At 42.6% G+C, this 14,081-nt stretch overlaps 1 protein-coding gene across 6 annotated transcripts in view; it reads right to left on the bottom strand.

The window, feature by feature from the left end:
- Window positions 1–14,081, bottom strand: part of PHF20 (PHD finger protein 20) — a 133,092-nt gene that overhangs the window by 103,671 nt on the left and 15,340 nt on the right. For 5 of the 6 annotated variants that reach the window (XM_069541474.1, XM_069541473.1, XM_060030879.1 and 2 more), the window contains one exon: window positions 9,086–9,201. In XM_069541474.1, coding sequence (XP_069397575.1) covers window positions 9,086–9,168 — 83 coding nt within the window. In that variant the 5' untranslated portion in view covers window positions 9,169–9,201. Of the gene's footprint in view, window positions 1–9,085; window positions 9,202–14,081 lie in introns of those variants that run through there. The other variant, XM_060030882.1, reaches the window with a different exon arrangement.

Below are 14,081 nucleotides of genomic sequence, written 5' to 3' on the forward strand. Positions count from 1 at the left end.
AACTATGCACTTAAAATGGTTAAAATGGTAAACCTTATGTTATGTATATTTTAACACACATACACACACACAAAGCACTGCTGCTTCTTGGGTTCCCCATTCTGGGGGAAGCCAGGTGTGGTGTCACGAGAACGTTTTAGATGCCCTATGGAGAGGTCCACGTGCAACCAGAAGTCTCCCACCAGCAACTAGCACCAGCTTAAGACAAACATAAGACTTCGACTTAGAACCCTCCATTAGGCTGCTCCTGAATTCCTGATCCACACACTGAAAGGATAATATTTGGTGTTGTTTTAGGCCACTAGATTTTGAGAAAATTTGTTACACAGCAATAAATAACTAACATAGTAGCATTTTGCCCCAATGCTACTAAAAGTGGGATCCACAGATAGTACATAGGTTGGAGGCACCAGTCCCTATGTTTTTTTGAGTTTGAGACACACTACTCTAAACTAACAGATAAGCCAGCCTCCCCCAGGGCTCCACCAAGGAAAGGAGAGGGCTGTGGGACAGTGAAACCCACACCAAATAAAAGGGAATAACTCCACCTGCATGTCCAGAAAGGCAAAGAATAGTCCAGGTCTGACACAGAAATACAACATTGGCTTGTCCACAATATATGACCTCAAGTCCCAGGAAGGCTTGCTGCTCAGAGTCTTGGCTGCTTCTGTGCAAAATTAAGCTGCCCAACACCGCACACTCTGCACATGCTTAAATTAGAACAGCTAGACAGTGCTGGCAGAAATCTGTTTGGTCCCCCCACATACACACCAAAAATATAAACTGAAGAAATGTTACAGGGGGAAAAAGAGGAACAGAAAGGATAACAATTTCCCTCTGATTTCCTACTCCAACCGGTCAGCATTCACTCACATGGCTACTAATAACCAATGTGTGTAGTTTACTCTAGGGGTTATAAACTGCCTTTACATAAGGTATCTCACAGGATCTTTACCACCATCCCATGAGGGCTTAAGGAACTGTTATTATCACTGCACCCATTTTACATTTCTGGAAATGGAGGCTCAAAGAGAGTGACTAGGAAGAGACATAACCAAGATCAGTATCCAAATCTTCTCACTAAACCCAGTGAAGAAACTTCTGCTCTCAATCTGACTTCACATGCAAACATGCTTGTAGTAACATAGGTCCACAGAGGTATCTTTTGTGTTAGCTACCTAATGGTCTACCTGGTGGTAGCCCATAATTTGCCTAAACTTTCCCCCAAGGGTTGGGCATTCAGGCTGCTTCCAGATTCTTCCCTATATAAAGAGCCTTTCTGCAAACATACAGCAATCATTTACTTCAAGAATCAGAGTGTACCTCTCTATTCCTGGCTCAGGGCACACACCAGAAGCAAACGACTTCTATGCACAAAAGTAACATTCTAAGCCATCTCCAGCCTTTGTGGAGAGGGGATGGAGATGGAAATTGTATTTAGTGTAAAACAAAGGGCTGACTATTAAGCTGCAGAAAAACTGTGCTGTTTTGGATGCCTTAACTCTTTTCCTACCCCTTCACCACTTCTATTAATCAACATCGGGCACTTCTAACTCAGGAAATGTCTTGAATTCATCTCTCCTCTCTAAGCTGATCATTTCTCACAGTTGAATAGTCAGTACATCCAGGTTAACTCCTATACCCCTCTACCAGTACTGGCAAAGGACCAGATACAGAGACACTCAATAAATGTTTGGTGACTGAATAAACACCACCACTTTTCTGTTCCTACAAGGGATCTGACCATGTCTCTCTCCTGCTTAAAATCTTCCTTTTTAGCCCAGTCTCCCACCACTCCTGATCTGTCCCCTCTCCAGACTCTGAGAACACAACATATTCTTTGAACTCTTTTTGCTCACGCTGTCCCTTCTGCCTGCTCTCACGCTTCAGTCTCATCCTGGAAATCTTATCCTTTAATCTCACTTCCTTGCATATACCCTCAACTCCCTGGCCCCTCTTCCCCTCCATCATACCTGCCTGGACAAACCCCAACTGTAGGCAAATCAGAATCTCCACATTCTCCACTCCCGCACCCAGGCAGCTGATTATGCTGGAGAATACACACACGGTGATGGGTCTCACTTTATTTTCCTTTTTCTTTTTTTTTTTCTTGGCATCCCCGTGCGGCATGTGGGATCTTAGTTCCCCAACCAGGGATGGAACCCAAGCCCCCTGCATTGGAAGCACAGAGCCTTAACCGCTGGACCACCAGAGAAGTCCCTGATGGGTCTCACTTTAAATGCATGGCCACAAATAGTGGTTCCCCTGGGGGTGAGGGGGGCTGTGTGACTGGGTATGAGAAAAACAGTCTTCTGAGGTGCCCAGAATGCCTATTTCTTAATCTGGGTGATTACACAGCTATATCCATGTATAAAAGTTCATCGAGCTACACACATAGAATATGTGTACTCTAAAATAAATTATAGCTCTACAAAAGTTCTTTAAAAATAAACATTTTGGGGACTTCCCTGGTGACCCAGTGGGTAAGACCCCAGGCTCCCAATGCGGGGGGCCTGGGTTCGATCCCTGGTCAGGGAACTAGATTCCACATGCATGCCGAAACTAAGATCTCACGTGACACAACTAACACCCGGCACAGCCTAAAGAAAGAAATATTTCAAAAAATAAACATTTTTAAGGAGTAGTATCTTTTCTCTCTTCTTAATTCAATGTCTTACAACTGTAAACTGCCATAAAAATCATTATCAAAAAAGTTTTTTAAAATTCCAGGGCCTACCACTGGCTGCTGAGTGGAAAAGAGCCTGAGGAGGAGGAGTCCAGAAGGACGCAGGAGACCAGTTAGGCAGCCACTGCTGCGGTTCACAAGATCCACAGTGGGAGCCTGGACCACAGTAGGAGGGTGAAGGTGGCAGCCAGTGTCGGAGTCAGGATAGATTCTGCAGGTGGATCTGACAGGATGAGCTGATGTCCTAGGTGATGGAGTGGAAGAGAGGAGCCAAGGAGGCTCCAAGGGGCCTCTAAAGGTTTTGCCTGTTGGGTTCTGTATAACTTGTCTGTTTTTATCTTTTACTCAAAATCATCATCATCCAGAACCTAGAAGCAGTGACCCCTCAGTAGCAAGGGACATACCTAGAGCCCAGATCTCAGCATCTAATACCATTTTCCAATAAAAGAAACCAAGGCTCTTTGGAGAAACAGCTGATTCTCAGACTAGGGCAGGAAATATACACAAGATGAGCCTGGGATATTTTGTAGTGCCAGAAATAAGGAAGTGTTAAACACAAAATTATGATGGGAGTACATCAAAAGGACAAAAGAGCCAAATGAAAGAGCTCCCAATATAAAAACAGGAGCAACAAAATAAATAAAGTAGTACTGGATTATACCCAAAGTCTAAAATAAATGTCTGAGTCCATACTGATATAAATAAAATCATCAAAAACAAGGAAAATCTAAAAACTAATACAGGACTTCCCTGGTGGCACAGTGGTTAAGAATCTGCCTACCAATGCAGGGGACACGGGTTCAAGCCCTGGTCTGGGAAGATCCCACATGCCACGGGGCAACTAAGCCCGTGTGCCACAACTACTGAGCCTGCGCTCTAGAGCCTGCGAGCCACAGCTACTGAGCCCGCGTGCCACAATTACTGAAGCCCACGTGCCTAGAGCCCGTGCTCCGCAACAAGAGAAGCCACTGCAATGAGAAGCCTGCGCACTGCAACGAAGAGTAGCCCCCACTCGCTGCAACTAGAGAAGAGCCCGCGTGCAGCAACAAAGACCCAATGCAGCCAGAAAGGAAGGAAGGAAGGAAGGAAGGAAGGGAGGGAGGGAAGGGAGGGAGGGGGACGAGAGAGAGAGAGAAGAGAAGAGAAGAGAAGAGAGAAGGAAGGAAGGAAGGAAGAAAGAAAAAAGAAAGAAAGAAAAAGAAAAATACTGGGTGTACATACAGATGGGAACTCTCTGTATTTTCTTTGGAATTTTTCTGTAAATCTAAAACTATTCTAAGGTAAAAAGCTTACTGAAGCTTATCAGAAAAACTTCATGACCACCAACTTCCAATGGACCTTAGTAGCACTTGAGGGCACCAGCAATCCTACCACATTTCTCACATCCTATCCCTCTTCACTCTCCTAAATGGTATTGCATACCTTATCTTCTTTCCTCAAACCCAAGACCAAGATCTCAGCTGAAGATTTTACTTATTTCACTTAAAAAGTAAAAACAATCAAAAAAGAATTCCCACTGCTGGTGGGAATGTAAAATGGTACAGCTGCTGCGGAAAACAGTTTGCACCTCATAAGCTTAAACAGGCAAATTACCATATGACCCATCAATTTCACTCTTAGGTAGATATCCAAGGTAGATACCCAAGAGATATGAAAACAGAGGTCCACACTCAAACTCATACACAAATGCTCATAACAGCATTATTCACAATAGCCAAAAAGTGAAAATGATACAAATATTTATCAACTGATGAATGGATAAACAAAATATGGTATATCCATATATGGAATATTATTCATCCATGAGAAAGAATGTTGATATATGCTATAACACAAATGAATGTTGAAAATACCATGTTAAGTGAAAGAAGCCAGTCACAAAGGAACATGTATTATTTGATTTGGTTTCTATGAAACGCCCACAATAGGCAAATCTACAGAGACAGAAAGTGTATTAGTGGTTGCCTAGGGCTGGAGAGAACTAAGGGAAGTGACTGCTAATAGATATGAGGTTTCTTTTTGGGGTGATGAAAATGTTCTGGAATCAGAGAGTGGTGATGGTTGTACAACTTTGTGAATATACTAAAAACCACTGATTTGTATGCTTTAAAGGAGTGAATGGTATGTAAATTATATCTCAATTTTAAAAATAAAAACTAAAAAAGAGGGAAACAAAAGAATCCCTAAGGGCTGGCAAAGATACAGAGCAACTGGGACTCTCATATTTTGCTGGTGGAAATGCAAAATGGAACAGCCACACTGGAAAACAGTTCAGCAGTTTCTCATCAAGTCAAACACACACTTAACATATGACCCAGTAATCACACCTTGATATTTATCCAAGAGAAATGAAAACTTACGTTCTCACAAAACCTGTATTCATGTTCATTCATATTCACCAAAAACTGGAAACAATTCATCTCTTCAAACAGGTAAATAGATAAACTATACATCCATACGATTTAATTCTACTCAGCAATAAAAGGAACTACTGATTCATACAAAAATATGGATGAATCTCAAATGCACTGTAAGTGAAAGAAGCCAAACTTAAAAGGCTACATATTGCATGACTCCATTTATATGACATTCTGGAAAAGGCAAAACTATATGGACAGAGGACGGATCAGTAGGTGACAAGGGCTGGAGGCTGCAGGAGAGGTTGACTACAAATGAACACAAGTCAATTTTGTGGGGTGATAAAAATGCTACATTTTGATTATGGTGGTGCATGCATGAATGACTGTATGAGTCTGGCAAACTTCATGGAATTGTACGCTGAAAAGAGTGAATTTTACTGTTTGTAAATTATACCTCAATTTAAAAATACAAAAAAACACATGCTCCCATCACCAACTCTATAAGTAAACCTTCATCTCTACCTATATACCCAGTTTCCCTCTTCCCCTTACAATAAATGAACTATCTGCTCCTATCAATGGCCAATTCCTCCCACTTTGCATCACACCACAGTTCCTTCTCTCCTGTTTTCCTTGAACGCATGCCAATCAGTTTTTGTCCCCACTGCTCCATTAAAACAATTCTTGTCAAGGTCATCCACAACCTTGATGTAACCAAGTCAACAGTCACTCAATCCTCATTTTATGTGAACTACCAGCATCACAAGATTGAAGTGATTACTCCCTGCTTCTTTTTTTTGCGGTACGCGGGCCTCTCACTGTTGTGGCCTCTCCCGTTGCGGAGCACAGGCTCCGGACGCGCAGGCTCAGCGGCCATGGCTCACGGGCACAGCTGCTCCGTGGCATGTGGAATCTTCCCGGACCAGGGCACGAACCCGTGTCCCCTGCATCGGCAGGCGGACTCTCAACCACTGCACCACCAGGGAAGCCCTACTCCCTGCTTCTTGAAACACCTTTTCCACTTGTCCTCTAGAGCAGGGGTTATGTCCCCCCCCCACCCCTCCCCCGCCCCGTTACCGTCCGCAGCCTGTTAGGGACCGGGCTGCACAGCAGGAGGTGAGTGGCAGACTGGCGAGTGAAGCTTTATCTGCCGCTCCCCGTTGCTCCCATTACCACCTGAACCATCGCTCCCTCCCCCACCCGGGTCTGTGGAAAAATTGTCTGCCACGAAACCGGTCCCTGGTGCCAAAAAGGTTGGGGACCGCTGCTCTAGACACCTCCATGGATTTCCTCCTGCCTCAACAGTCACTCCTTCCCAGTTTCTTTTGCTGGTTCCTCTTCATCTGCTAACATCTAGACACTGGAAGGCACCAGGACTCAATCCTCCTTTTTATCTATATTGACTCCCTAAATCAGCACTGTCCAATGGAACCTTCTCAGTGGAAATTTTCTATGTCTCCATTCTCCAATACAGTAGCCACTAGCCACTGAGCGCTGGAAATGTGCCTAGGGTGACTAAGGAACTGAATTAATTTTATGTAAATAGCTACTTGTGGCTAGTGGCTACTTTTTTGGACAGTGCAGCCCTAGAAAGCTCACCCAGTCTCATGGCCTTAAATCCCATATACTTACAAAAGAAACATCTGGTAAAGAACTGTTATCCAAAGAATACGAAGAACTCTTAAAACTCAACAATAAGAATACAACCAACAAAAAAAGAAAAGCAACAACCAACCAATTAAAAGATGGACAAAAGACCTTAACAGACACCTCACCAAAGAAATATACAGATGGCAAATAAGTACATGAAAATATATTCGACATATTTCAATAGAGAATCGCAAATTCAAATAACAATATACCTATTTTAATGGCCAAAACCCAACACACCGACAACACCAAATACTGTCAAGGATGTGGAACAACATGTACTCTCATTCCTAGGTGGTAGAAATGCCAAATAGTACAGCCACTTTGAAAGACAATTTGGTAGTTTCTTGCAGAATTAAACATACTCGTACCATATGATCCAGTAATCACACTCTTTAGTATTTACCCAAATGAGTTGAAAAGTTATGTCCACATAGAAACTTGCACACAGGACCTCCCTGGTGGTTCAGTGGTTAAGAATCCACCTGCCAATGCAGGGGACACAGGTTTGAGCCCTGGTCCAGGAAGATCCCACATGCTGCGGAGCAACTAAGCCCATGCACCACAACTAATAAGCCTGCACTCTAGAGCCCACGGCCACAACTACTGAGCCCACACGCCTAGAGCCCATGCTCCACAACAAGAGAAGCCACTGCAATGAGAAGCCCACACACACCGCAATGAAGAGTAGCCTCTCCGCAACTAGAGAAAGCCCACATGCAGCAATGAAGACCCAACACAGCCAAAAATAAATAAATAAATAAACAAGAAATTAGGATGAATATGTCATATCAATATGGGTAAATCACAAAAACATGAAATACAGGAGAGAAACAAACAATGAGACCACTTATAGGAATTTTTTTAAAATACCCAAAGTGATGCTAACTAGTATTATTTATGGATACATACAGTAAAAACGTAAAACATGGACAGAACTAACTACCGGACGCTCGTTGCCTCTAAGGAATGCAGGAGGGGAATTTGAATTGGGAAGGGTATAAAAGGTACTTCCATTATACAAGAAACGTTTTATGTCCTTTATTTTTTTAAATATAAGTAAAATAGAAGTGTTAATATTCAGTAATTCCAAGTGATAAGTACACAGATTATTTTATAGTTAGCTGTACTTTTAAACTTTTTCTATATTTTATTTTTTCCCCCAAATTTAAAAGCAATTCTTTCTCTTGATTAAGCTGCCTTAAAAAAATATTGAGGGGCTTCCCTGGTGGCGCAGTGGTTGAGAGTCCGCCTGCCGATGCAGGGGACACGGGTTCGTGCCCCGGTCTGGGAAGATCCCACATGCCGCGGAGCGGCTGGGCCCGTCAGCCATGGCCGCTGAGCCTGCTCGTCCGGAGCCTGTGCTCCCTAACGGGAGAGGCCACAGCAGTGAGAGGCCCGCATACCGCAAAAAAAAAAAAAAAAATACTGAGGGACCAAAAAAGGGAAATAATTACAGAAATACAAACAGCCTAAAAACAACTAGGTGTTCAAAGTGTCTCTAATTTTTATATCAAATCTCTCAGCCCCAAAAGGCAGCAGAGACACTTTCTACCCCAGGCATTTCCCCTGCTTCCCTTCCCATCTTCTCTTTCTACACCCCAGGAGCTGGTCAGCCTATTTTGAGATAGCCCTCAAGAGCACTATACTCTTCCTTATGAAAATTCACAGAAAGGTTTGAGTTCTGAAACTCCCACTTTCACCTTAAGCATTAACAAATGACTAAATTCTAGGATATCCTCAACAACAACCATCATTTTACAGTTTATAAGGCCTTTTCCAACATATCCTATTATTTGATTCTCAGAAAAAAGTCTGTGAGGTCAATATTACTAGTACCCACATTTATAGAGGAAGCTGATGCTCAAAGTGGTTAATTACCAGCCAGAGGTCACAAGTCAATGACAAATTCGGGACTACAACCTCTCAGCCTCTGAATCTAGTAATCCCTAAAATGTGATGACTGAGTTTCAACTGTACAACAACACATCCAGAAAACAGGACTTGTTCACAACACACAAGCTGTTCCAATCTAACCCCTTTTCTTCATTCTTCCATCCCTGATCTTTCAGACAGGCAGCCAAGAGCAAGAGAGCTGCCACTATTAATCTTCCCTTCCCTGCAGCCACTCCTGCTTCTTCTTCCCATAACTCCTTCAGATGAACAGGCAGAGAAGGGAAACAAATATAACAGGATGGTCCCCTTGACACAGGGATCCCAGCAGCAAAGACAAAGGACATTCCACAGCTCTAGACTTAAGTTTCCTTCCACCTTCCAAGAGTCAAGGAGCAGGAAAACACTACAGAAAAGCCCAGGCTACCCCTCTTTATCAGTGCTGGCAAAAGTCCTTTACTGAAGGGATTTAATTAACAGAAAAATGTAAAAGTACCAGTTTTTTAATCGGTCCCGGGCTTCCAACTGGGCTCCCACTTCAAAGCTGATTCCTCGTCTGTTAGGTGGATGCTTTGTCATTTTCAGTCATCAACGGGGGCTGCCTTTATTCTCCTGAAAAAGCCAATTAAAATTTATGAAACTTAGGCAAAGTCTGCCCAGAGTGGAGTAACACTCACTACACAGAAAAGACAAACAGGCATTATTCAAAACACAAAGCTCCAGGAAACCCTGTCAGTGCCCTCCTTTACTCCTGCCCTCATCCTAACACAGGTGTGTCCTCCACTGTTCCTCCTTCTCTATTATGCAGCATCCTGTAGTCTCTGGAACTGTAAGGAGACCCTCCCTCAACACTGTTTACCAAGAATTCACCTATAAGGGGCACCTCTCAGAACACCAAAAAAACAATCACTCTCAGAACTAAATTTAATCATTTGCTGAAGTATGCAACAAATACCTGCTGAGAGATTATTTAGGAAAACAGTCATCAAGACCAAAAGAGACACAGTTCCTGGCCTCATAAAGCCTCCAGTTTACTGGGGGAAAACAAAAGTGTAGCCAGTAAACAGACTTAACTGCAAGCTATAACTGCTATGAATTTTAAGTGCTACAAAGGAAGCGAACAAAATCTGAATGCTGATTTCTGGCCCTACTTTTGGAAGGCTGGACAAGAAAGATCTATTTATTCATTCTTTGATCTATTTATATATTTTTTGATTTATTTATATTTCTACCCATTCTTGAGTACATTCTGACAATTTATTGATATATTTTCCCAATTCTTTATCGAGCCTTTTGGTACTGGAATTGGTGGTCATTTTCTATATGAGTAAAATTTATCTTTAGGGGCTACTGGTGGTTCTGATGGAGATGTAGCCATTCTGAGCTCTTGGGGCACTTGAGCAGGTGACCTCCATAGAGCAAGGCTAGCCCTGAGTAAATTCTCTCCCACTGAACTTTGGAACCCAACAGCCTGCACTGCCAGGGCAGTATCTGCCTCATACCAGGAGGGCAATCTTTGCAATGGATGAATGAGGAATAATCACAAAAGTGGGACCTCACGGGAATTCCCTGGCCATCTAGTTGTTAGGACTCGGAGCTTTCTTTCACTGCCCTGGGCCCGGGTTCAAACGAAGATCCTGCAAGCCGTGCAGTGTGACCAAAAAAATTAAAAATGGAAAAAAAAAAAAAAAAACTGGGTCCTCACATCTAATGTGTAATACCATCACATTTTCTTGCAATATATTACATGAAAAACCAGGAGGTAAAATTACACCCCTTTGAGCTCAAATAAAACTTCATGTGCATTAAAAAAAAAAAAACAGGAAGAAAAAAAAAGGTTGTAAGTGATCTTTTCCTCTTAAACAGTTTCCCAAACTTATTGTTTTCCATAATGGAAATTTTCCATAAGAAAAAATATATGTAATGTAAAGGATGAGCTATCCATTACATTAAACAACTCATTCCGAAGGGCTGATATTGGAGAACGCACAAAGCAAATCAGACCAAGAAAGGAATGGTTGACAGTTGTAACTAAGGAATCTGAAACCTAATAAACTGAAAAGCTATGTCAAATAAGGGTATTTGGATTATATGGACCCTAGCAAAGGGAGAGTCAGAGGTTTGACTGGCTATACTTCACACTCTCCAGGAAAATGAGATATGAATCTGACGTAAGTAAATCCAATCAGTAGAAGAGTCTTCACTTTGACTTAGGAGCAACACCACCTCAAATTATCTTTTTATTTTTGACTTTATGTATACCAAGTAATGGTCTCACCTCTCAGATTATATGAAAAGGTGAAGCCAGACAAGAATAAAGACAGAGTGGCACTGAAAACTCACCAGAGTAGGGCCTCCCTGGTGGCGCAGTGGTTAGGAACCCGCCTGCCAATGCAGGGGATGTGGGTTCGAGCCCTGGTCCGGGAAGATCCCACATGCCGTGGAGCAACTAAGCCCATGCACCACAACTACTGAGCGCCCGTGCCACAACTACTGAAGCCCACGCACCTAGAGCCAGTGCTCCGCAACAAGAGAAGCCACCGCAATGAGAAGCCCGCGCACTGCAAAGAAGAGTAGCCCCTGCTCGCCATAACTACAGAAAAGCCTGCGTGAAGCAACGAAGACCCAGTGCAGCCAAAAATAAATAAATAAATTCTTTCTTTAATTCAAAAAAAAAAAACTCACCAGAGCAGCTAGTATTTATCAGACTTCATGCAGGGAGACAGCTCCCTTTTATAGATGTCATGTAATATAGTGGAATGTAACAGGATTAAGTGCTTAGCCTTTAATCCTCAGCCCCACCCTTTATTAGCTGAATGAATCTGGGTAAATTACTTAACCCCTCTGAATTTGTTTCCCCTCCCTAAAACAGGGATGGTGATAATAGTACCTATCTCCAGGCAGTGGGTGTGAAAACTAAATGAGATAATCCATTTAAGGAACACTGGTACAAAGTAAGGACTATATAGTTTGTAGCTACTAATACTTCTATTATCACAAATGAAGAAATTAGGTTTAAAGTAATTGGGCTACGGTTCAGGTGCTAAGTGACCAGCCCCAGAACAAAAGCCCAGGTCTGCTTGATTTCTGAATTAATTCTTTTACCACACAACTTCCCTAGGATGCCTTCCATTAAAGTACAGGAGTGTGGGAACAAGGCAGTGAATGAAAATGAGCAAATTATTCTTAATGGCTCGAGAAAACCAATTCCTCCTGAGGCTGAATTGTCGAAGCTCTTCCTTATCATGAACTGAAACCTGTTTCACTGTAACTCTGACCCACTTATTTGTTTTATTTATTTATTTGTTTTATTTATTTATTTATTTTTTTATGGCTGCGTTGTGCAGGGAGTGGGGGCTACTCTTCGTTGCGGTGCATGGGCTTCTCATTGCGGTGGCTGCTGCTTCTTGTTGCAGAGCATGTTACGCACACAGGCTTCAGTAGTTTCGGGACACAGGCTCAGTAGTTGTGGCATGCTGGCTCCAGAGCGCAGGCTCAGTAGCTGTGGTGCACAGGCTTAGTTGCTCCGCGGCATGTGGGATCTTCCCAGACCAGGGATCGAACCCGCGTCCCCTGCATTGACAGGCAGATTCTTAACCACTGTGCCACTAGGGAAGTCCCTGAGCCACTTATTTGAAGCTTCACTCTCTGTTACCACACAGTACAAGACTAAGGACTAATGTGGCTTTTATGACCCATGCCCAAATCTTCCCTCCACTCCTCTGGGGATAGCAGAGTTTGTTTTTAAATTTCACATTTATTCATTCAACAAACCATTAGTGAGCACTGTCAGTAAGGCACTGTGCTGGAAATCAGGAATCAGAAATCCAACTCAGTTGCAGCTCCAGTCCACCCAGGAAGACAAACACAAGTATGAGAAGAGATGAAGGAGCTCTAACAAAGGGCAAGGTGAGGGACAATCACCGCAAAGTCTCAATTTAATTTGGCAAATCTACTGAAGAATGAAAAAGAGTTCAAGACAGAAGCAGGAATTAAAAAGATTACATAAGAAGTATGTTTTTACTCCTAAATTTAGGGGGTTTTTTAATTTTTTTAAATTTATGTTATTTATTTATTTTTGGCTGCATTGGGTCTTCGTTGCTTCACATTTAGTTTTAAACACAAATTTTCTCAAGAGGCAAGAGGGCTAAGATTCTGTAGCTTTTAACTTACCCATTCTTCAGGGCCTTAGTTTTTTTCTACCAGAAAGCTCTAGCTTCCAGAATAGGAAAAGGAAATATGTTTAGTGAGGACATCCAGAAAAACTATGAGAAAAAATCTGATGCAATCTGTATTCACAAATGATTCCACTTAAAGACCTTGGCAGGACTTCAAACTACTCCTTTACATTCAAATTTCCCTACAGGGAACTCCCTGGTGGTCCAGTGGTTAGGACTCCACGCTTCCACTGCATGGGGCATGGGTTCGATCCCTGTAGGGAACTAAGATCCCGCAAGCTACGGAGCATGGCAAAAAAAAGATTTTTTTTTTAAACAAGTTTTCCTACAATGTGAGCTCACTGCTACACAGGAGACAGAGAGCCCAGTTTATTTCCTTAAATACAGTATTTGCAGTCAATGCCCCTGTATCAATGACAATGAAAACTTTAAATGTACACTGTGTAACACAGTTTAAAGGGCACTTTCACAAACAACAAACTGGGAGAAAATAACTGCAACACATATGACCAAAGGGCTAACTTCCTTTATTAACAAAGAGTGCATACAAATGAAGAACGAAAAAAGTTAAACAACTCACTTATGGGCAAAGTGTATGGGCTTCCCTGGTGGCGCTGTGGTTAAGAATCCGCCTGCCAATGCAGGGGACATGGGTTCGATCCCTGGTCCAGGAATATCCCACATGCCATGGAGGAACTGAGCCTGTGCACCACAACTACTGAGCCTGTGCTCTAGAGCCCGCAAGCCACAACTACTGAGCCCGCGTGCTACAACTACTGAAGCCTGCGCACCTAGAGCCTGTGCTCCACAACAAGAGAAGCCATCACAATGAGAAGCCGACGCACCACTACAAAGGGTAGCCCCGGCTTGCCGCAACTAGAGAAAGCCCGCGTGCAGCAACGAAGACCCAACGCAGCCAAAAATAAATAAATAAATAAATAAATTTATTTATTTTTAAATGGGCAAAGTGTAAGAACTGGCAGGTTCCCAGGGAAGGGGGAGGTTTGGGGGGGGTGGGGAAAATATAAAGGTCTAATAAGCATGTGATATTATATTATCCATATAACCTCACCCTAAATTAAAGGAAATGCAAATCAAAATAACAATTTTTCAATTCTCAGACTAAAAATTTCAAGGTAAAATACCCAGTGTCTTCAGGGATGAGGAAAAAACGATGCTTATACACTGTTGGTAGAAGCATAAATTGAAAATCTTTTCTAGAGGCAACTTGGCGCTATCTACAAAAATGCAAATACCTGCAACCCAGCAGTCCCCATTGCCAGTAACTTATCCGACAGATACATCCCCCAAAGT

The sequence above is a fragment of the Delphinus delphis genome, chromosome 15, assembly GCF_949987515.2.
Source record: "Delphinus delphis chromosome 15, mDelDel1.2, whole genome shotgun sequence".
Taxonomy (NCBI): domain Eukaryota; kingdom Metazoa; phylum Chordata; class Mammalia; order Artiodactyla; family Delphinidae; genus Delphinus; species Delphinus delphis.